Raw genomic sequence first — 25,380 nt, forward strand, 5'->3', positions numbered from 1 at the left:
TTGAGAAAATCAAGACGTGAATACAAGCAAGCAAAAAAAAAAAAGGATTGTCTTCATGCCCTATTCTGCTGCCAGTGTCAGATAGTCAAGGGCGCCCGGTCAACCTTGCACTACCGTCGTGTGTGACAGATTCACATACATTAAATAGCATTAAATATTCTCTCAACACAACAACTTCAGTCATTTCATGTTCTGATTACAGTCCAAATTATTCTTCTCCGCATGAGATGTGCCTTTGGTAATTATCTTGTAATATATTCAGTGCCTATGAAATGTGTTAGGCTGCCACCCGGTGTGGTTGAGCTTGTCCTCATTAGGGTCACGGATGAGCTGGTGAGCCAAACCAAGGAATTACCAAACTCATCAATCAAATTTACTGTACAATAAAAAACAGGGAAAATGAAAATATGACAGAGATATTTAACATAAAACTCCATCTGGATTCAGCGTGTCGGTATATCCATCCAGTCATCATACATCATATATCCTCCACGGCTGACCTGTTTTCTGAACCTGAGCCGTGATTGGTCGTTACCTGAGCCCCGAGCAGTCGTGATGTCATTTTCAGTCGACAGAAGTGACAAACTGGCCGCTCCCTGAGATGGCTAAAAATGTGTGGATTTTGCTGCTAAACTCATATTCCACAAACAATATAAATCAGAATGCCCTGTTTCAACTAGTGGGCCTGCTGGGAACATATTCTTGAAAAAAAATGTGGTTGGGTTGATTTCCTCGTTAAGTTTTATTTAGTGTTAATCAATATCAAATAGATATCAATAATGACTGATAATCACTATCTCTCACATACGGTATTTAAAATGGTTTCATCAGACATTCACAACTTGACTGAGACATTCGTTTGAGTTGAGTCAAAACATGTAGTTATTCTATAAATAACTGAACATTAACTTAAGTTATTCTATAGTCTAGACGAGGGGTGGACAATTAATTTTGCAAATCGGCCATGAGAGAAACTGGAATGCTTGCTGAGGGCCAAGCCAACATGCTAACCTCAACTTTGTCTATATTATTTGTAATGAATTTAAATTAATTATAAGTGGTCATTTGAATTCCATCTTTACACTTTGAAAATCAAAACATTAATTTTGTCCAACCAATAATTCATGTCAGCTGTTCCTAGTCAGCGCCACCACATATATAGAGAAGCAGAGCTGGGCATACCACCTGTGTGACGGACCGGTCCTCCTATCTGCTTATGACAGATGCCCATTTTGTAGGCGATAATCAATGACGGGAAATAGTAGCTCGTGCACTACCTTGCTTGTACTGTTGTCCTCATAAAATAAAAGCATCACTTTCAAAATAAGAGCACCTCATATTTTGTTTCACTTTGAGTTCATGGTGACTGTGAGCGCCAGTCAGAGACTGTGGGCAGGTCGGATGTCCGTAATTTGCCCAGGCCTGTTTATACATTAATATGCACTTGGTGCACTTATGGCTCAATAATATTCCATAATGTTGCTGACTTATTTTTAGCATGCTGTACAGAAATACTCAAATATTGGCAGATGCCTGTCATCTGAACATGGTCGTCAATAAACGTAATACACTCAATTTCTACAAAGTACATAAACATACTCATAGCTATGATTCTGGATTGTAAACATCAGTGGGCTGCATCAAAAGTTTGGAATCTACTTAAGTGTGTCTCGGGGAGAGACACACCGATGAAGTACAGGCCTTACTGTGAGGAAATTTTTTGTCAAGATGACCATTCCTGCCTGAAGCGGTCATGGGATCCAATCATGTTGCGCTCACCCTTTGGCAAAGGCGCTCCAATCAGGGATGAATAATGACAAGGCACAGTGGCATGCAGGGAACCCAGCTTTCTAATTAGTCTTCCATTAACTTTTTCAACCTTGATGGTTGTGGGGAGTGGCACACTTACCTAACTACACGCACACTCTACATGTGCATTTGTCGTCTTGAAAATCTGACTTTTTCATTTGCATTACTACATGATGATACTTTTGGCTCAATTAGTGCTTCATTGGGCTTACATGCCAATAATAGCGTAATAAGAGCTATTTGACACATTTTGGACAGTATAAACGTACTGTAAGATGTGAAGTAATATTGGGCTCTCATACACTATATCTTTCACTTTCATTCTTTAAGGTGAAAATTAGGCTCCATTCCAGGAAGATGTCGTGCGTTTGTTGAGAAACGTTAAGTCATCCCGAGCAAAACCTACTGTAATTCCCCAGAACCCCCCAAAAAAAGCTGCATTTAATGTATTCTTGGCGTCCTTGCTTAAGTGTTCGATTGGAAGCAATAACATTACTAGTGCTGCACACATTTAGATTTCTGCACGATTAAATCTGATCCTGGCAGTTGTTTCATTTGTAATACGACAGTTTGTCCCCTCTGGTGTCTTTTGTCATCCTCCACCTCATTTTCACGTCTGTGCCAGAGGGCCCGGCTCGATTGAATTGAACTAAATGAACAGGTTAAGTAACCGAACATCTTGTTATACGTGGTAAGCATAGGCTCATACGCACCTTGACTATAAGGCTCGCCTTTATGATTCGTTTCACAGTGGACGATCACTTTCAGGATTAAGCTCCATAAAAGACTAATGGAATACCTGGGGAGCTGCTATCCTGCATCATAACACACAGGACATATGCATTCGCCTGGCATATTATTACTTTTCACACATTGTTTGTCAATGTCTGCACAACTCCACGCCATTTATTTCCCTAATTGTTTTACAGATGAGAGTGAGACAACATTTTACCAGCAGTCGTCCTCTGGAGATCTAGCAAAAATAAAATGTCCCCAGATTGAAGTAACCCCTAACATTTACTACAAAGCCCCGGGGGTAGAATTATTTATAGATATGTGTCTGTATGAAAACCAGAAGGGGGTCTCTTTGAATTTGATCTTTGTGTTTGGTCCAGAATGGTGAGAAAGCTAGCGAGAGACATTTCTCCCTCCATAGCTGTACTACCTAATAACCATAATGGCATCCATTCTAATTCTATTCATCCATCCTTTCTAATTGTCATTGTGTGAAATTTAGCATTATTCAGGGTGCATCTTTGGGATTTTTGCTGGTATGCACACATGTAGAACTTCAAAGATACAATGTATATGTATTTGCTGTCTGAAAGTAGAACCAAACCCAAGATGTCAAAACTTGCTGTTCTATTTCATTTGCATATTGCTGTATCAGCTGTTGTTTTCTTAAATCTACATGGCATTCACTATAAAAAAAAGGATGTTTAAAACATTGCATCTACTATCTTATGTGGTGGACACAATTTTTAGATCTTTTCACTCCCGCGAAGTCGGAATACATGAGAATGTGACGTTAGACCGCTATTTCCTGCTAATTTTGCAGGAAACCATAAATAATACATATTCAGCAAAAAACAATTTACATATTGAATCCTCACCTCTAAAAGAAAATCATTATTTTGAAGTTAATAAAAAAAATCTTGCTTGAGTAACCAAACGCCGCAACGTTCAAGTTATTATGCCCTATGATGCTGTCACATACAGTTGCGCAGCAACGTCAACATGTCACCACCCCAAAATGGTGTTCAGTCACTAATATGATACACTAAACAATCACTAATTCAGTTTAGTAATCGTTTATGTGTTAACTTAGCCATGAGCTGCTCGCCACCAGGCCTCTCACGTACACGTACAGTATCTTTGACACTGCTACAATTTCAGTTCCTACTGAAGTGTTCTCAAATGTATCTAACCTAACTACCTTCAGTTATCATCTCTATTAAAAAAAAAGACAGCAGAGTAAGCAAACAGGTGGATTTTTACAAAAATTCTCATAGAGCAGTGTTTGTGAGCGTGCTGACGCGTAGGAAAAGTAAGATTATGCCCGTTTGTGATGTCACATCTTCCAATTTAAAAAATGGCAGCAGCAGCAGGCGTTAAAAGCAGTGTCTCATCAATTAAATGAGGACTAACATATCTTTTCGTCTGTCTTCCGTTTCAAACATGAAATCAGATGACACAACAAATGTATCCTCCAATTTTATGAATGTTGACAATTTTTGCATGGCGTTGCCCTTTTGAAATGATTTGACTAGATGATCCATTTTTTTTTTTTTTTTGTCACCGTTCAAGTATCAGGCACACTATAGTGTTCGTGTGCATGCTCAAACATTATAGACACGTAAATCGAAGGCAACCTTTTTATTTTACGTATGGCAGCACACATCACACAGGCCTGGTGGCTCGCACATGGCGGGTCTATCAGCACAGACTTTTCCTTTTTATTTATTACCCACACCGCCACACGTTCCAACATACAACGGCAGCCGAAACTACACAAAATACACTCATGGTATGCAACTCCGCTCTCAACCAGTCAAATCGCAGCCTTTGCAATTAGCAAATCGCAATTATATAGCAAATACAATTAATCATTCAGCCCTCCTCGCTAGTGCTGGCACATACAATGTATTCTCGCTTTATTTTTTTGCGTTGAGTTCCTCTTTAAGTTTACTTTGGCAAAGAAACAACTCTGTTAGCCCAGCGTTCCATTCTCTCTCTTTTTCCCCAGACCTAACATCATTTTAGGCCATTTTCGACTTCGCTTATTGTCGGACAGTCGGCAGTCAGCATTTTATTGGGCTTACTTTATGGCTCTATTATATTATGTCTGTGTCCATTATATTTTTCTTTTATTTGACCATTCATAACACTGTAAAATGGTAAAGTTGAAGATAATTATGTAACTTTCCATTTAGTGTTTAAGCTGGTTTCCTTTTTTTTTGTTTTTTAAGATACCACTATTAATGTAATTATGACTTTATTACTCCCACATGTGAAGTAAAAACATGTATTTGCCATTTTAATTTTGTAAATTGCATGCTCAGTGAAAGCATTCTAAATTGCTTGTTCCTTTTGTGGTCTTGAAGGATATTGCTCTGGTGTAACGTGCACCCTTTTGGAAATAGTAATTCTGGTTATGTGCTCCACTATTTGCTAAAAGCACTCTCAAATGGCTAATTCAGGTGGTCTCAGTAGGCATGGTACCTAATCAGACTCCCGAACGAAGCTGATTGTGTCTCACTAATGCACAAAGTTTTAATATCCAAAATGTTCTGCTTGGTTACTCTGTTATTGAACGTGCTGAGTTTACCTTTCAACTAATTGTTTTTCTTCATCCTTTTTCTATGCAGATCACACGAGTCATTTTCTGTGTCTTCCTAGAAACTGACTTCACCATCTACAAGAAGAAAATGTCCATTATTTTTGAAGGTATGTGTCTTAATTACCAATTGTGCCTTTTGCATACAATTATTTTGCATACAAACAGTTGCGATGATACTTAGCCTGGCCAAATGTTGTCAGTGAATTTTTAGTTGTGAAATGTTTTGGGGGGTTTTTTTCCCCTAGCTGGGTGCAAATGAAAAGGAAATGGCTGATGATTGTATGATGAAATGTTTTCTATTATGACAAAAAAATCAAATTGTCCAAAATGATTCCTGGTCTTTGTCAATGTAATCACATGCGTAGCTAATGTCAGGAAGGCTCTAGCCGATTATATTATATTATATTATATTATATTATATTATATTATATTATATTATATTATATTATATTATATTATATTATATTATATTATATTATATTACCAGGATATTTCAGAATGGTGCAAAAGATTGTATTTCCATAACATTGTCCATGCATGATATAAATCATTTTTCGAATGTAAAATAAAATGTGAAAATTGTGATTATGATGCAGCCTTTCCAGCTGGCAAGTGTTGATGGGTCTGATGGACTCGTTAGAATTTGGGGTTTTCAAAACAACACAAATAATTTTCTGTTAAAATACTCAAAAGATGTTTACTACATCACAACTGCAAGTCACATGAACAGCAAACATTGTTGATATTTGCCCTTTACTTTGTTAGATCTCATTTTTTTAATTAATGTGCTACTCTGTTTTTTTTTTTTTTTTAAACAAAACGTAATTGGGGAAAAAAAAAAAAAGAAAATCCCATAGCTGTGTTATCACCATGATGAGAAGGTTTCAGATATAGTATGCCTTGGGTCATTTTTATTATATTTATAAAAACTGAACGCGGCTCCCACAGACACCATACAAGGGTTGTTTTGCAAATTCATTGATGCACCATATCCTGATTTTCATTGACACCATCATACAGCATGTCATCTATTGCAATACACTCACACCATCTTCTGGGAGATTAACAGCGATAATTTATTCAGACAGTTTGGTCAAATAAGTATACGGATTTCCTTAAGCGTATGTAAATACTGTCTGAATGTGCGAATGTAACACAAATGTTGTTTGCTAAACTAATGTTCATATTCCGTGATTTTAATGCAACATTAACAAACCCATATTCCATTGAAGTCGGGACATTGTGTAAATCTTAAGTCAAAACACAATACAATGATTTGTACCCAAAATGCTCATTTCATTTTGAAATTGAGGCCTGCAGCACGTTCTGAAAAAGATGGGACAAGGGAGCATGTCTAAAACTGCCGCTCAGCCCCTTTCCTGTATTGTTGAAGCTTTGTAGCTGGAATTATTTTTTATTTTTTTCTACTTTGTTGCTGCTGAAGTAAGATTCTGTTTTTATTGACTTTGTACACAGTGTCACAACTTCTTTAGAATTTGGGTTTGTAAATGCCTTATCATCTTGGCTTGAGTTGCATTTGGCAAGAAGCAAATTTAGTAATGCATAACAGCATCTGATAATCCTTGGTTAGTGCTCTTCAATTCTTTATGTGAGATAAACATCTGTTACATTCCACTCCCCTTCTATTTTATGGCTCTCTCTTACACCCTCCGTCCCTGGTAGCAGCATTACTTCTTGGCGAGGGCAGAAGGCGTAACAAGTTCTGATGGGGGCTCCATAGAGGATTGAGTTGAATAGCTCGGGAGCCACTCAGCTGAGGCTGTCTGGCTTTACCAGCCTTGCATTACCTCCCATTTACCTTACTTTGCACCCCCCCCCCCCCCCCACCTCCCCAACGGAATAGCGGCTCTCAGGCCTACGTCTCGCTTCTCCCAGATGGAGAGTGTTTTGTTCCCTGTGTGCGCCCATCATCTGTCCCGCTCGCCTTCCTGAAAGATTACATTCTGGGTAGAGACCTTAATTATATCGCCTGCCCTCGTGTACCCAGTCCCCGTCTCATCATATTAGTGCTCTGAGATGAGAATCTGGAGCTGTTGTTCTCCAGTTATCACTCCAGCCACTTACAAGAGCTGTCACTGGGTAACTGCCCTACATCTCGCCATAAGCGGCAATGGAGGAGAAACAAAGCAGCTATCTGAGAGCGTTTAGGATTCACTGGTGGTATTGTTAGCTTATGTATAATCGCTGTCGGTTGGAATCCTGCATCTCCAAATCAAAACTTACACACTATCACGCCTGAGTTTTAAAAAAAAAAAAAAAAAAGCATCGTTCAAGTTGGTATTATGCATGTTATGCACAAATATCTATGAAACACATCCCCCAAATGATATTCAATGGTTAATTTAATTTGCTTGGAAAAAAAATCACAAATTTGATATGCTGTCATTAATTAAAATGGCACAGACATCTCTGCTGCCAGCTGTGCACATCAAAGTCGGCTCTCACGCCGACTCTCTTGACTGGACAAAAAAAAAACGGCTGTGGTTACGTCATCTTCCCAAACTGTTTTGCCACCGTTTTAATGATGCAGTAAATAATATGATGTACATATATCTGCACTCAAACCTACCTTCGTGGCCCAAGTGCTCCTCCATGTAGCACATTTGAACTTTTTTCCGTGCCCATGTGAGCAGTGAGAGGATATGACTCCCCTTAAAGTCCAAGAAGGACTCTTCATCGCTTTACGTCATTCACATTATTTGCACGCTCATTGACAGCAGCAGCTCTTTGAAGAAATATGAAAAAAAACGACAACACTATTTGTGCTTTGACTATCAACTTGACACTGTTGTTCTAAGGACTGTCGGGAAGCTGATAGGTTTGATACAAACAAACAAAGAAATGCTGATTGGAAGGATTGCAACGTGTACAAAGACATTAGCCTGCGATGAATGGCAGCAGGTGTGCTTCAGAACATTTCATTATCCTCACGGTTGGAGACAGGCAATCAGATGTCTTCTGCTGCTGCGTTCAATGCATCACAAGGACACCTGAGACATTGTTGGGTCCCCTGACATCGCTGCGTGTTTGATGTGTCACATCACATGGACACTGCCTATTATCTTCTCCTCTAGTCCTACTTGCTCTCACTTAGACCTCTCTTTGTCTTCAAGCCACTCGTTCTTCCCTTTTCCTCTGCTTTAACATTTAGAAGGCCCTCCACGAGATATAATGCATTATGTGGTCATGCATTTCTTGATGGTTATCATTGCGGGTGGGTTTCCTGGTTATCACAAGCGAAACGCTTGGTCACAGCCACAGGTCAAACAGAAAGACAAAAAGAATATGGCTAAGGACACCTGAGAAGACAATGGACTATTCTCATTGAACAGGATAACGAACAAGGAGCTGAAACATGCCCTCTGGAGAAGGAATCCTTTCAACATGAGTCAGATGAAGAAGCCGTTTGCTCATAAGGAGTAGGCCAAGGTGTCTACTCTTAAGGGTTGCACAATAGTGATCGCCGGGTGATTGCCTCAAACAGTTGTGCCAAAAATATGAAGTTAACGTTACCATCATGTTTGTCTAGACCACTTTCGTTATTATTTTTTTTACTAATTCTATTGGCCCACAAAAAGCAGTGCCTGATTTTTATAAATAAATTATCAATATTGTTTTTGTTCATGTTTTTTCTTTTGCTTAATGGAAGAATACCAACAAATTAGTCTTTGTGTGTGAAGTTAATGTGTATGTGAATGGCTAGTGTTAAGGTTGCTTAGACATTTAACACATTGTACAAAGTTGGATTTGTCCAGCTACAATTACAGAAATTTGTCGTTATAAGCAGAGCTGGGCATTTTACTAAAAATTCCCGGTCCATTTATCGCCGTCCGTCCATCCACCTTTTTTTCAAGCCGGACCAAATTGCCTATAAGTCAGCCCGACTATCATTTTAAACGGAATTCCGTTAGCGTTTCCGTCTACAAATTTCGCCTCCAACCCTCTGCTGAACGAAATTTGAAATGAAAGACTCACCGTGGCATGGAAGCCTCACTGCACCCGGACTAGCTCCTAAGTACTAGTATGTTAATAACTAATATAATAATAATAAGAAGAAGAAATAAAAATAAATGAAAAACAAATACAGTAAAATAATAAGAAATAAAAATAAATGAAAAACAAATACAGTAAAATAATCTGCTCATGATTAGTTAACAACAAGATAGTATGATAATGAATAAGAAGAAATAAAAATGCATGAAAATAAATATTGTAAAATAATCTGCTCATGATTAGTTAATGTAATAGATGAATTTCGACAAATTATATTGAAATATTGTGCTTAACGTTTTTATTTTTTTTATTTTTTATTGTTCTGATAATGTGGGATTATAAAGGGCAGTATTGCAATCCAGCATTTCAGGTTGACAATATAAAATATCAGGAAAAGAAGAAAAAAAAAGAAAGAAAGTGAGCGTTTGATATGAACAGAAACTACATATAAAGATAATCTGTTCAGTTAGCTTCCAAAGAGAACTATTGGCATTGTTTTAAACAATTGGAACATTTTGTCATTCCAAACAAAAATTTCCCATCAAACAGCGCAGCTATGTAAAAATATGGTGAGGTAAATCAATTAATACAGAATAACATGATTCCATGGGGTAGTCTTTGATTGACTCCATGCTTGCCATGGCACATATAATTTGCAAGCAGTGAGGCAGCTGTGGTTTTAGACAGTGAAATTGATTCTGGTTACACTTTTCTACTAATATGATCAGGGTGGCTGCCCACAAGCTACTTTCCAACATTTCGTCTCCTCTGTGAGCCTCGGCGCTGACAACATGAAACCAGCCCTCAGATCTGTTGGGGCTCTTGTGTTCTCGCCAACTGTTTCACCGACTTTGCGATTGACAATTGTTTACATGGCTGTTAATACACTCTGCACTCCCAAATCCATGCCCCCACAACCACGTCTGTGACAGAAGCGCCCACCCTCCACCCGCAACTGCTCTGGATGTGGCCAAGCTGCACTGTGCACACACACTTGTCTCACACACACGTAATATGTTGACAGAGGATATGAGGGGCCGCAGCAGCCTTGTGAGGGGTGAAAATGAAGTATGTGTTGGTTTCACAAGGCGTTCCCTCTGGGCCGGGAAACGAGATGACCACAGTGTGTTTGTGATGTGATCGGCAGAAAGCGCATTGGCTCACACCTTCCCGGTCAGTTTTGGCGGATATAAGGATACACTTTCAGCACATCTGTGAATATGTTTAGACATACATTCTAGATGTGTAGAATGTGAGAATGTATGGCGTAACTACTAAGGGTGGGACAGTACGATACGCCCTTAAATATGTTGTGTTTTTTTTTTTTTTTACTTTTGCAGTTCACTTTGCATTAATGCTGTGTGTGAGTGTGCGTGCCTATTGCACGTTTACCCGCTCACAGTAACTGTATACGGCTTCAAAGTGCAGTTCACGGTCACGGTTGAGCGTAAAAAGCACGAGCGAAGGATTTGAGGTACAAAAATTTGAAGAAACTCCGGCTTCATTCAAATCTCTGACCTGGATTAATTGATGTTTCACAGACAAACACAAAGATGAGGGGATGTAAACTGTTGACAGACATGTCACTGTCTGTAAGAGTTACTTGAAACATGTCTCATATTTTTTTTTATATATATATAATTTTGATAGTTGATGAGGTACATCTTTTTGTTGCCCGTTTTTGCATGCCCAAATCAGGCCCTTTGTGTGCATCTGCTGGTTTACATACACTTGCTGGACTAGTGCTTCTTTGGCAATATTTTCATGAGCTGCAGCCCATTGAAAAATATAAAGTGCAACATTTGGTTTATAAGTTTGTAGCCCAATTACTGACAGATCCCGGATGCAGCCGATGCGTCTTTCATGTCATGATGAGAATGATCTTATAGGAAATGAGTTACTATTATTAGCGCACTGTATGCTTTTTCTGTGACTATGTGAGAAAATGAAGAAATAAGTGTAGAAAGAAATAAACCGAGGAAGTGAGGACAATAAATTGTGAAGGTGAGGTAAATGGTAAAGAAGGTAAAAAGAAGCAAAGGCAGTTAGGGAAGGAATGAGGGGCAGAAAAAGTTGTAAAAGGAAAATGGAGGAATAAGGCACTGAATGAATGAGTAGATATTGGAAGGAAGGACCGTTTAGGAAAAATTAATGGAATAAAGCCAGGAAGACCAAGGGAGGACAGCAAGTAAATGGGGGGTTATGGATGGCGTAAGGAAGAAAAATATTTCAATATTTTCTTGATTCAATTGAACAATGCGCCAGTCAGTGAGTAACTGAGTGAGCGAGTGAAGAAATATTGTGAGGGAAGGGAACAAAGAAGGAAACAGTGCTGATGAGAGGTAATAATGTGATAGCATGTGACAGTAGCTGAGACTCTCGATGTTTCCCAAAGCAGGCTTAGATGAATGCACTGTCGCCTTTTATTCGGTGTTATACAATAGAAAAAAAAGGCTGTCACTGACTCCACTGGGAGTGCTGATGCGCTCAGAGCAGATGACAAAAGCCTTTCATCGCATTGGATGCTTGCTCACAAAGGTGCCATCATGGCACAGGCATGCTCTTGCAGCCATATTGCCCTTACACATATGTACTAATAGCGTGCGTGTTTTTTCAAGGCAGCACAAAGCACATGGTGTCTTGCTTTAAAGCGTCGAGCTGCTTGCTGATCTGAGCCGAAATCTGTGTGTTTATATGATGGGAGCCAAGCGCAGTTGCTCTCTACCCGCCTAGGAAGCAAAGCCGTCTTCTCATCTCCCACTTTGCAGCGAAACTCGTCCGAGTAGAAACACCTCCGGTTCACTCCGCGCGGGCTCCGAGAAAATCAAAGAGATTTTTAAGACCCGGTTGTCCAACTCGGCTTACATTCCTTGTACTGGGAGGAAACCCAGGGTTTTTTGTAATATATGCTGAGCCAACTTCTATAAATTTAATTGAAAAGGGATGTCTCTCACTCTCTCTGTCTCTCTCTCGCACACACACACACACACAACGTGAGTCATTTTGATGTAATAACTCACAAGATCCAAGAATGTCTGCTAGTGCAGTTCAGAGAGGCTGTTGTGAAATGTGTGAGCTGGTGTGAGGGTAACAAGGAGGACAAGAGTTATAAAAACTGCCATGTTGTTATAACGACCATTTTTAGCCCTTTATTACCGTCACAAAATCCCATTCCCACAAAATGTATCCTCTGCATTATTAGTGAACACAGCAAGCGTACACGAATGGAATAGATGCCTTCTCTCACTCCATCACAACTAAATGAAATGTTAAACAGACGTGCTATATGAAGTGATTGGAATGACAATCAAAAGACACATTTTAAGGATGTGCGGTATCAGCTACATACTTTGACAGGCTGTCTTTTCCCACTTTTCCTAGACAACGACATGGAGGTTGCAGACGAGCATCTGAAGGGAGGTGAGTGACAGAATATTTCATGGTTGCCTTTTCACCTTAACACCCCCCTTTTTTTGCACACACAACCTGAATGAGTGGCAGAGCTTTGACTCGTGACAGTGATTTGTGAGTTCCCCCCCCCACCCACCCCCCCCACCCCCCTTGTATGCAGCAGAGGAAATTGAATGTTTATTCATTCTCTGACAAGTTGGATCATGATTTGCCGCGTTGCTGTTAAAAATACTTAATGCCAGCTAAGGTACACTGCATTACAAGAGCTTATGTCCGCCGCTAATTCCCAGCGTCAGTCTCTTATCCGGCTCACTGGCACCATGCCTTCAGACCACCTAAAGTGAGCGGCAAAGAAACATCTCCCGGCAGCGTGCGCTAGGCTGGAGAACAAACGCGACCACCAGCGTGTCGTGTTTTTATCATTGCTCCATCTTGGCAAGTGGCCTGTAGCGCCCAGATACTGCTTATCATGTTCAACTATTGCTATTTGTCCATGCACTGATGTCCTGAATTAATACGGGCACCAATACATAGCACCATATTTACATAAACGGGTGAGACAGGGTCTATAAAGCTGAAGTTTAGTTTTTGTTTGATGCTTTGCACTCATTTTCCATGTAGCTTTGTGGAATTATGGCTTAAGTGAATTGACCCCAATGATGGTCGATACCGAATAAAACTGAAAATTGAAGATGTTAATTTATGTTTTCAAACTCTGTCTTGCTATGGCCTCCCAGCTTCTTGGGTCCATTCTGCATGAAACAGAAAGTCACCCGCTAACATAAAAGAGAAATCCATTTTTTTTTCATTTTTTTTTCTGCCCCAGAATTAAAAAATAGTACAGATCCGTCCTCTTCCATGTTCCATACATTATAATTTGTGTGTTGTTCTTTAATAATATTTTAAATTGCGCAATGATTTAACTGGCTGTTCATCAAAGAGACCAAGCCATTTTCAACACTTAATAATTGATCAAAAACCTTTAGAAAGAAAAACAACCCTTCACGGGGACTGACCGATAGTATAGATTCACCCTCAAAAAATAATTGACCATATTGGGGTAAAATGAGGTTTTGACCCAATGCCAACAATGGGTGACATCATTAAGTATAATTTGCATTTGGTTGAGGGGAACTTTTCCCGACCTGATCTGTTATTTGCTGCTGGTTTTGAACCAGGTGTTACACCACATCACCTTCCAGCATGAGGCCAGTACTGTCCTGTTCCAGGTGGACCTTTTTTGACGGGCCTTTTCTCCTGTGCCAAGTGCTGGCCTTTCATTTTGCTCTATCAGCCAGAGTTTGACTCACTGCTCTGTGGAACCTATTCAAAGGTTCCGAATGGCTGCCGAATGGCTCACATTCGCTGTCAGCCCCCCCCCCCAACTGTTCTCTGGGGTCCCTCTCAAAGCCTCACATTGCCCCACAGGAGTCACTTTTTGTCAGGGAGTTATAAAACAACAGCATGTAAAATCAATTCACTCTCCCCTTACCCTGTTGTACTGGGATCAGCCTATACAGAATAGCCAAGCCTGATTCCATCATGCATTGTCTTTTATCGAGCACCTGGATAATTTGACAACCTGTTATTGGTCTGTCTAAATCATTATTTCTTTGCAGATAACATTTCATTGTCTACACAATCAACAGCCAAGGATGACAATGACAATAACAGAGGTTTGTGTGACTCATCCACAACATTATGTCCACGTATATTAGTTGTACGCACATCAATGCTCAATTTTCAAATAGCATACTAAGAAAGGTTTAGAATTCAGATGTTCTATGTATTATGACCTTCCTAAATTTTTACTACTGCCCTATTGTGCAGGAAGGCATGCCTGATAATGTGGCCAGTGAGTTAATGCAAGTGTTTATTTTGTATTTGAGTGCTATTAATGATGAATCATCATTGGCGCGTTTATATTAAAAAAAAAAAAAAAACAACAACAACTATGTTTTGTATTTGGCAAGTGCTGTCTTGTTGAACAATCACTAGTCATGGTCAGCACTCAGTATTCCCGAGTTGCTCTTTGGGCAAATGAATACAGCATGAAGATTGGTCCTTTTCAAACGAATGTTTTCTGGGAGGCAAACTTGTTTAAGAAGCCATTATCTGGCTATTCTGCAGTTTCAGCCCCTTTGGATGTGCAATATTGAAACAATTATAGGCTTCTCCGATACGATGGACCAAAGATAATTAGATTCTTACACTGGAGGGTGTTAGTAGGCAATTAAAATGGTACACCATCCATTTGTCTTCAAGCCTAAAGGTTGCAGGGAATTTTTAAAGATAGCAGTCATGGTTGTTTTCCCTGGGGAAATGGCTCATCTCCCTGATTGCGGAAGGCCGGACTAGATAGCGCAGTCGCTTCAAGGGCGTCAATAATTCTGTGTTTTTAAACCAAGCGCAATTTTTGCTGCATTTCGGCCTGCCTGCCTGCATTTCAATCTGCATGTTCAGCATACATTTCTATATAATCTTGCAGCAGCAATTCAAAATGATTCACAAATTCAATCAGCAGCATTAGGAGGGCATAAGTATTTTGTAATAATCTTTATAAATCCTAATTTATCAGGCCCGGCAGCTTAATAGTAACTAATCCATTCACAAAAGGCCCCGGCACAGCTTTCGAGCATGGGAACACTCAGTCCTTGAGACAACCTCTCGCACAGGAGGGGAATGAAATGATTTTGTAGTGCCTTCACTGTAAAGGTTAGGTGTGCATGCAGCGCATTGGGGGGATTAATCATAGAAAACACTCAGATGTCACCGATAGCACAGAGTGTGTAGGAGATACACATTAGGAAAAAGAAAAAAAAAAATTCCGCCTGTCAGCTATGTGATAGTCATAGTTCAAGATCCTTGAGCGTCTCATACAACCACCAACTGCTTCCATTCAAAACGGAATGCACTTTATCCGGAGCCTGCAACATATCGGTTGCCGTTCATATGTGGAGCACTTTCGAATAAATTACATTCTGTTGCAGCGCTGGGTGGAATGTGTCTGTCAATATGCCTCAGTGTGATGCATCACACTCCTCGGGGGACTTCATGCTCCCCACACCACAGGTCAGCCATGAGAGGCTTTTAGCCGCTGTACAGATGAAAGGAAAACATTCAGGTTACCTCCAGTGTGCTTTTGTTTATGAAAAAAAAAAAAAACACTGGTTAGTGGAGTGACACATAATAGTAATAAAAACGAGTGCTATTATTACTGCAGAAGGTACAATGTGTGGGAGGGAAAAACACAAATGAACGCAAGTATCAGCTTCTAAATGAATGCTCACCCTGTTCTCACAGGTTTAGTTGAAAATATGTTAAGTTAAGCACCTTATTACGTTCTCACTTGGCAAATAAAGCAAAAGAAGCGCTTTTGGTCATATGCTGTAGTTCTTTCTCAGAAACAGGCACAATACCATTAAAATGTTCATACTAATGATGGTGTTGTCACAACTGACTCTTTTGCTGTTTGTGAAATGTATATTAAAAGTGTAATTTGAAAATTGCTGTATTTTATGTGCAATTTACAACCTGTCAATTTTTTCTCACACTTAAACTTTTTCTTAGTCTTATTTTCATGTTTGTGTACATGCAAACTAAGCCTAGAGTTGCGCCATAGTCCAGAAACAGAATGCTGTCGCTTTTGTGTCTCTCTAACTCCCCAAACTACCACTTTAAGTTTATTTTTTCGTCCGCAAGATAAGGGGGAAAAAAGTTGTTGTTTTTTTAGGGATGTCGCAATACCATCAATATCGCGATATTAAAATCGCCACAGTATCGTCGTTGTGATAGCAGCAGATCTGTTTAGAAGCCCAAGTTGTTTTCCATTTGTGCACTTCCAGTACCCTCTGGTGGTTAGTTTATTAGTGCAGTTTAAGTGCATCAATAGTAGGTGTTTGGTCATTGTAGGTCATTTATATACATTGAGGTTCATGTTAACTGTACTATTTGAGCTATATGTATGATTAGAAACACAGCTAATTAGTATTGTGTAGGGACATTTACATGCAATTGCTCGTTTATTTTATTTGTATTTGTATTTCATGTTCTACAGAAACCATACACACACCCACACAACCAAATAAATTATAAATAAAACAGATTATTGCTCACATGAACAAAACTATGTTGTAACCAATAAAATGTCCCATAAATCAGTCATGCTAGCAACATCTTCGTCGGCACCGCTTCGGCCGAACACAGCATAGTGAATTACATAGACCATGACACTTTGCGCTGCTGTGCTGAGCCAATAGCAGCGCATGAATGGCCAAGCCTATTTATTTGTGAATGCTGTTATGTACAAAAACAGAATTCTTTTTTTTTTTACAGTATCATGAGCTATATGTATAATGCTATGTATAATGAGCTTTTTATATATCTCCAACCTCCTCACAATATCGTGAGAATTATGGTACCGTGAGGTTCATAACATGATTATCGTATCGTGACATTTGGATACCGTGACTTCCCTATTTTTTTTTTTTATGGGTATTTTTTCCCAAATATGTAAAATTGGGAAAAATTTGCATTTCAATACACAAGTTGGAAATTATGCGTTTCACTTGACTAGACTGGCCAACACGTAATATCAGGAAAATAAAGGGCCATAAATACGTACTGATGCTTTTTTTTTATAGAGACACCACCTGAGTTGGCAAGCAAGCCCGCGGTGTTTACTATTTGGCATCAGGGTGGTATTAGTGAGATTAGTGGGTGTCACAGGGCACAGCAAAATGTGAACCTTGAGCCAGAAATCAATGTCTTGCTGGATGTGTTTATCTGGGTTGCGAAGGTTTCTAGTAAAGAGGCGAGGAGAAAAGACGAATGGTGGTGAGTGCGGACCGTCCATGGAGATAAATAACGCTGAGTGGGCTAAGGCTCTGCCACTCCACAGGCATTGCTGACAAACACGTGCAAAAATTCTTTAAATGTGAGCTTTTGGTCATCCCAGCGGCCTTCTTGCACGTGGCTCATGATATTTTTTTTCCTTTTCTTTGCTCCAGTTGGCTTTAATAGGAGGGGTGGGTGAGAGGGCAGTGGAAAGAATGTGTTCGATTTTCATTCATTGCCGAGGATGAGAAATCCACGGAAATCCACTCTAGTCAAGAAGGACACAGAGGCAAGGTTGCATATCAACTTTTAAATCATTTATGTTTTTGTAATACTTAACCCTGTTGTCATAAATAAATCATCACGTGCCTGTAAGACATGTTTTCTTTTCAACAAAAGACTGCAACGCTCACTTAAATCAATAGGACCATTGAAAACGCTATTTAAAAAAATATAAATCCTCATTAATGCTGAGAGCCATTTTGTATGTAGTTGCTGACCAGTAGTGAATGATGGTGGACCTGCATTCACAATGAAAAAAGGGGTTAAGTACACTTCAAGTGGGCAAGAACGCTTGTGACAATGCTGCCACCTGCTGTTTGTAATGCATGACTGAGCTGCATGTTGGGGGGAGGTGTCATTGTGGAGAGACATCCTTCTAATGGTCCTAATCTTGGCGCCATTATAAATCACAGCTGCCCTACATATGATATGTTGTCACCGAGTGTGTGCCGGGCATTCGTTAGTGCAGATTGAGCACTGTTGTTCTCAATAAGATCAAAAATGATCAAATCAAGTGGAGGAAATTGCATTTTCCTCTTTCTGCATCTGCTGTGTTGTTTGGGATCACTATACATAGTTATGACAGTCATTCGGGCATTTTCAACACAGAGTGTGACCTTAGCCTTCATCTTTAACCTGCTTTTACCACTAAGATATTCCTTTTGGCCCTCTCGGTGAGGCTCCATCTCCAAATGTCAGTCATGATTAATAGAAAGGATTGTCATCGACTGCGTGTCACCAGTATTCGGCGTGATGGACAGAGGCACTCGAGATAAACATGCAGCCATGCTAGAACGGGACTTTTTTCCCGTTTAATAGAGGCTGACGTTTTTTATTGTTCTGAGTGCATGGCAAAATTGTGCAGATATTGAAAATGGTTTCTCTGTCCAGCTTGTTAAAAAAAAGCAATTATAGAAGCTGCACAATAGCCATTGTGTGAAACATGTTCTCTTATTGGTGTCATGGCTTTTGTTTACACACTTTGCCAAATGTCATTGGTTTCCATACAGTATTGTGGGTAGATGAGAGAGCGCGTGTTCGCGCAGATGTCAATGGGATTCATTTTATGTTACGACTGAAAGGTGACCTTGGTTCTTCAGTTAGTCCAAAATTGAAGGTTGTCAATCAGTAGTTGAATAAATCTTCTTAATTGTCCTATCAGTAATTAAGGAAGCATACGGAGCCGACTACATTTAAAATGATGTACTTTACATCCATTCTTATCATCACATGATGTGGAAAAATACTGTCGTTGTGATGGGAATAGTATAAGACAAATATATTTGGCAGTTAAAGTATGACACACCCCTAGAGCTGCATCGCTCAGTGCCTTCAACACTTCAATACTCCCTGTGACCCTGAGCAGGAAGAGCCATATAGCAAATGGATGGATGGATGGCTGAAATAATAATGCATTTACAGTACACTTGAATGGTGAAGGACTAAAAGTGTACTGTATTATAAATAGAAACACATAAGTAATTTAACTGCACCCACACTGCAAAAATCAAGTGAACACTTTGTTTATTTATTTGATTCATGGTACTCCTTCTAGTTGCGCCACATAGATAAAATCAAGGTGGGCCCTAACAAAAGAATAGAAAAGGAAGTAGGGGGACTATGTGAAACACAAAGAAATTTGAATTCTGTCTGAAACGGTGTTTTGGGAAGAGTTGAAACCCCCTCAGTGTTAAAAATCTACAGTTTATAGTCCAGTGAAAGCGCATTCATGTCCAGCAAAAACAACAACAATAATGGTTTTCTCACAGGAAAAAAAAAGCTGTCACAAATTGTGGACATGGATACATTTGAATTATTTTTGTGTTTGTTTTGGCTTGGGGGTTTTTCCTCCAAGATTACAGATGACAAGGTGGTCAAAATGATCCTTATTCACATGGAGTTGCAAAAATACCTGCAGACCTCTTATTGCCCCAAACTACACACTCGGACCAACTGCACTTCTTCACGGTCTTATCCAAAAGCATATTTTACTACTGGATTGACAATTTGATTTATGGGAGTAATGTCTCCTCAGGTCAGAGTAAATATAGAAACAGAGCTGGAGAAGTATTCCGAAGATCGTTTTGTTGTGTGGCACACATACAATGACGGCCCCGTTTGTGTTCCGCCCTTCATGATATCTGAAGTGAATGATAATGCAATGTTCTTTTTTACAATACAAAACTTTCACTTTGATACCTATGTCAAAAGGGCACAAGTTAAAAGTGATCCTGTGTATACGGCCCCGAGACGAAAGAAACAACAGGCTAAACTGGAGGTTCATGATTTATTTCAAGGTTCAAGATTCAATATGAATCATGTATCAATAGAAAATGTTTCCATCTAATGCCTGTTTTGTTTATTCCTTCTATGCGTCTGGCCTTCTTGAGTTCAAGTGGTGAACATTTTCTCTTCTTTCTAGGAAAAGAAGAAGCAGGTGATGAAAACAAGGATGACAATGGTAATGTCACTTTACGGCTCATTAACATGCTCACAGCCCCTTGGCTCTGCCACTGTTTCTTGGTGTCATTTGTCATCAAAAATTGAATGTACTATTCGCTCCACTTCAGTCTTTCCATCCCACATGCCAACACTGCAACAAAAAACAAGAAAAAAAGTTCTCTTATCACAGACGCTTGGAACAAAGAATTCCCTCAATTATGTATGGCTTTGGAAGTGACATTATTTTCCCCTTTCTTTTTGTCACTTAATTTATGCATGCCTTTGTGGTTCCATTGCTCTCACACTGCAGTACAAAGACAAAGCGGCATAAAGCGATGGAATGAAAAAGCTGTTTTCGGTGATTTCGAAAGGCGGGTCAGTTTGACTCTGGGCGTAAATATTTTCTACTTTTTGAACTCTTTGTTTCTAGATGCGGAGGGAATTGAAGATGTGGTGATGGAAAGTCAGAACCCAGGTATGGTACACTTGCAAACAAAGTCTATTGTGTGGGGTTATGTTAATGAGCAGGTTTCCACTATATATCAGACTTTTTGGTCATGGAGGAATTAATCACAGACAAATCTCGTCTAGCAGCTCCTAAAACAAGCTCGTGAGAATTCATTTTGTCTGCTTGTTGTTTGTGTGTAATAAAAGGACAACCATGAATTGAGAGCAGGAAATATTTCTTTTTGTCTGAATATGAACTTTTCTTCCTCCCTGTGTCATTAACATTTAGGATTTGCATTGCTGTCAGGGAGCAGCGCCTTGAATCTCTTCTTATTTTATGTAAATCCTATTCCATTGACAACGTTTTGACAGATGGAGCCAACATAGCGTCTCCAAACATGAATATTGGCGATTTTTGATAATTGTATTGTGGTGAATGCATCCCTGGTTTGCTATCCAAGGCATTAGATCTGTAATTAACCTTCTCGCAAGACACAAACAGAAAGGTAAGAGCAACAATGAGAAAAATACATAAAACAACAGACTAGTGCAGCTCATGGCTACATCGGGGGGGGAAAAAAACACCTGACGGCAGTGACTTTTCATGAACTTTATCTTTTAGTTAGCTTCTAGTTTTTCCCGATCTTTGAAGTCATAAACAATGCACTGCATATAAAACTACTTGCAAACACATATGGGAAATGTAGCACATGACATCTTTATTTGAAGACTCGGGTCACGTGAAATCTTAACTTAAATCACATCTGAATTAATCCTTCAAAACCTTTCATGTGTTTTGTTGCTGATCAAGATGAAGATATGGGCCTTGAGGATCTGAATCAAGAGGAAGATGAAAATAACGTTCAAGTCAAATGTGACGATAGTGGATCCGAACAAAATGAAAATGAAGAAATAGTCACTGAAAACAAGGATAAAGATGAAGACAAAGGTACAGAGCCGTGCTTGCATCCGTCCATACATTTTACTGCATGTAGTGCTTGTCCTAATCACGGTAGCAGGTGGGCTGGAGCCTAGCCCAGCTGACTTCGGGCAAAAAGCGGGACATATCCTGTACCGGTCGCCAATCGCAGATCACATGTAGTCAAAGAACCATCCACACTCACATTCATATGAACAATTTAGAATCTTAATATAATCTACCATGCATGTTTTTGTAACGTGAGTGGAAGCTTGAGTACCTGGGTAGAAAACTTAGTCAAGAATGGGGGAAATGTGATAACCTGGAGCTGAGATTTGATATCCATTGAGGCAGATGTGCAAAGCGCAATTATTAGAAATTACAATTCACAATATTTGATTTCTGGGGACTTTGAATGGCAATGTGATTCCATCTTATTGCGGCCTGACAGGCATGACAACCTGCCACCAAAGACACTTCTGGTAACATTAGTAAAAGACCTGTAAGGACCATTGTTTGCTTTTTTTTTTTTTCAGCAGAAGATGAGCTAACTGCAGCAAAGACAGAAGAAAAAGAAAAAGGCAAATCCAATGTGGAGATGGAAGGTAAAATATTTATCCATTTACCCACTTACCGAGAATGTATGTATTTGGTGGAGCTTTAAAGTCCAGTTCCTTCCTCCTACCAGCGCATTCCAGATTTTGGGAGCAGTTTATTGCTCAAAGTGTTTGCAGACTTTGTCGTAGCTTCGGATCTTCTTCAGTTTCATGCTGAAATATTGTGGTGTGGGAGCGGCGGCGCCCTAATTGTATTTAGTCCACGTAGCTCCAAATTAAGTTTAGTCTAAATTGAGTGTGGTTGCTGTGGCCACCATTGCATTAAGACAACGGTCTAAGTCACTCTCTCATTTTCTTTCTCGCTATTTCGCCTTCTCTCTGAGTGACGTTCAATTAATTTAGGGTGAAAGTGAACCTTCCAGATAGATGTGTTTGAGAGCTTTCTCCATCCACTCTGAAAAGCCATCGGAATACGTCCCGTAAACACTACAAGCCTTTCTATCAGTGGGAAGCCACACTCCACCACGTTGATTGTGTCGCGCCTTTGCCTGCCACTGTCTGTCACTGTCAAGGGTTACTATGGGATGTCTGTGGCAGAGCAGTAAACATTGGTGTCATTCATGATTGCAGGCAGATTAGATTTTCTGCAAAGGAGCAGGGTCTCCGGGATATCGTAAGTGCAAACTGTCGCTGATCTTGGTTTTCACGCATAGATGGGCTTAGCCGAGTATATCAGTTGAGCAAATAGTTCCAGAGCAAATACATTTGATTAAAATAATATCTGCAATCAGGCTCCTTGCTCATGGCCTTAGAGTGGAGAACTTAGTCATTAGTTGGAGTAATAAAATGGTTCATAATGATGTGAGGAATGAGGAGCAATGAATCAAACTGCGGGGGAGCCTCGCAGGTTTTACATCCTTTCCAGCACGCTGGTTCACTTGTGATTTGTTAATAGCCGTCCGTTTTCTGTACCGCTTATCCTGTTCAGGGTCACAGGGAACTGGAGCCTATCCCAGCTGACTTTGGGCAAAATGCCGTCCATAACCTGGACTGGTCGCCGGTCCATCAAAGGGCACACATGGTGTCGAGACATAACCTTTCACATTCGCAGTTACTGAGTGGGAATTGAATCCAAGCTGCTGCGGCACAGAAGACAAACAAGTGAGGTGTGCACGAACAGAAATTAAAAACAGTTTTTTTTAAATTATATAATCATATTCAGCCTTTCATGGCACGACATGCATCATGTGTTTAACATTCTTTAAAGACCCTGCAATGCAAAAATAAACATGGTCTTAGAAATTTGACACACAGGTAAGAGTGTTGTCAACTCTGCAAATCAACGAATTGAAGTGACGAATGATTTTTTCAAAATGCCCAAGTGAAATGAGGCTTCATAATGGTGAACAATCAAGCCGTTGTCTCCGCTCTCAAACAGTCAAATCGCACTTATGTTGATGGAAGCAGTGTATACATGAGAGGTCGCCAGCCTTGAAACTGAGAGCGACTGCTTGGGGACTGATTAAGAAGGGCTACCAGTTTGATATAAACCTCTTCAGTAATAAATTTGCTCAAATTATTTGGGGGTTAAAATCATCATTGTTTCTCCCACTAGCTTTTCTTCATGAACGCTATGATTTGGTCATGCCCTACAAATGCTGACCTGTACACCACCGCAAGTGTGATTTTTAAAAGAAGAGCACCCAAAAAAATATTTGCTTCAGCTGACTGGTAAATGGTGCTATTTTTTAATTTTTTTTTTAGAACAATAACACACAAGAGAGAAGAGGCCCGTGTGCACCATGTTGGTGACACCTGGTATACGTCAACTATGAAAATGATGGTGGCTTACATAATGTGAAATCATATTAGGAGGCTCGCCTTCAAAATGGAATGTAATAGTGGACCATAATCATAAAATAACCACATAGGCCAACCTACTTTCAATGTCGGGGACATAATGTGACCAACTGATCACCCAATGATGTCGCTGGGCAGCTCAAGTTCTTATATAGTGGCGGCGGGCCAACTCATGCCAGACGCCCAAGTGTGTCACAAACCAATTACCGGTAAAAAAAAAAAATCTGAGAGAGAGAGACTTTATGTTCAAACCCTTTTTTAATATACATTTCCTTTTTTTTTTGCAGTACATTTTTAGGCCATGAAAAAATATAAAACAATAATGTTGTACTATATTGAGTGCTTTTAGCCCACGAAAAATAATACTTCCATCATCAAAAAATACTTCCATTTTTTTTTCGGCCACAAAAAAAAGGACTTCAATAATGATAGGTTTTCACCATATCTGATGAGACTTGAGGGCCTGCATGATGTTTGACGATGGAAAGAGCAAGTCTGGAGCTAGTTTTATTCCAGGGTTCAATGGCCATCTTCGCACATTTCCATTTTGTCATCATTGCTACCCTCCTGTGGTAGTATCAAAGTATCAAACAAAAAAAAAATCATAAGAAGTCTATACTGAAGCCTTTCATGACATCTTGGATAATGATAATGATGCACAGTGATGCATTTCGACCTTCTGACAGTTTGTTAATGGCTTTGTGGTTAATTGTTTCAAATTTAGCATCAATGCAAATTTGGATTCATGTTTTTAATAAACGGGTCTTACATCCCCTCATTTCATACTCCTTCTGGATTCATCACATTTTAAAAGCTTTTGCTCCACTGCGTTGCCCTGATATTTTGTGCATTTGCCCCAGTGTTGTTAAAGTGAATCGCTAAGTCTAAGTTAGAGTTGAGTTTACTGTTTTAGTGTCAACAGAGAATTTGCAACGCGGGCAGGCACTAAAGCTGCGTAAGCATTAACGGGTGTATGTGTTACTTATTAAACATGCCAGAGCAATAAGCTTCTATTAGTGTGTCTAAGGCATTGATCACACTTTGCAAGGAGTGTTATAGATATTATTCCAAATATCTGCTTTTGCGTTTACACATTTAGCTCCACTTTGCCTTAACACCCTGCCGTTCTCACAATTGCACATGTGGAAGGAAGTGCGTATCACAGCTAAGAAGTTCAGTCCCTGCTCGCCTACACTTAATGCCAAGGGGTGAAAAAAAAGCTTCCTGTTCATTTTCACCCTTGTCACTCTGAACCTGTTACTGTTTCTGATCTACTTGTTTGCTTATTTTAGATGCTGTCGGAGAGAGAATTGCCAGTGATTTCTTCTGGAGTTTTTTTCACTCTATTAGCATGTAACATTTGATTTTTACACTATAAGGCTTTTAATAAACCGCAACTGTCTAGAATGTAGTGAAAATATATCCAATATCGAGCAGAAAGAGCCTAATTTAATGTAAGCAAT

At 39.6% G+C, this 25,380-nt stretch overlaps 1 protein-coding gene across 6 annotated transcripts in view; it reads left to right on the forward strand.

Annotated features, from left to right (window-relative positions):
• The window catches only part of macrod2 (mono-ADP ribosylhydrolase 2), a 392,053-nt gene that overhangs the window by 350,141 nt on the left and 16,532 nt on the right, over nt 1-25,380 (forward strand). For 4 of the 6 annotated variants that reach the window (XM_086045890.1, XM_086045894.1, XM_086045893.1 and 1 more), the window contains 7 exons: nt 5,178-5,256; nt 12,545-12,583; nt 14,194-14,250; nt 20,115-20,153; nt 20,565-20,609; nt 21,393-21,530; nt 22,037-22,105. In XM_086045890.1, the coding sequence (XP_085902016.1) occupies nt 5,178-5,256; nt 12,545-12,583; nt 14,194-14,250; nt 20,115-20,153; nt 20,565-20,609; nt 21,393-21,530; nt 22,037-22,105 (466 nt within the window). The remainder of the gene's footprint in view (nt 1-5,177; nt 5,257-12,544; nt 12,584-14,193; nt 14,251-20,114; nt 20,154-20,564; nt 20,610-21,392; nt 21,531-22,036; nt 22,106-25,380) is intronic. The other 2 variants (XM_086045892.1, XM_086045895.1) reach the window with 1 other exon arrangement.

Source organism: Filicampus tigris, chromosome 11, assembly GCF_054856515.1.
Source record: "Filicampus tigris isolate MCC_2025a chromosome 11, RoL_Ftig_1.0, whole genome shotgun sequence".
In the NCBI taxonomy this organism is placed as follows: Eukaryota; Metazoa; Chordata; class Actinopteri; order Syngnathiformes; family Syngnathidae; genus Filicampus; species Filicampus tigris.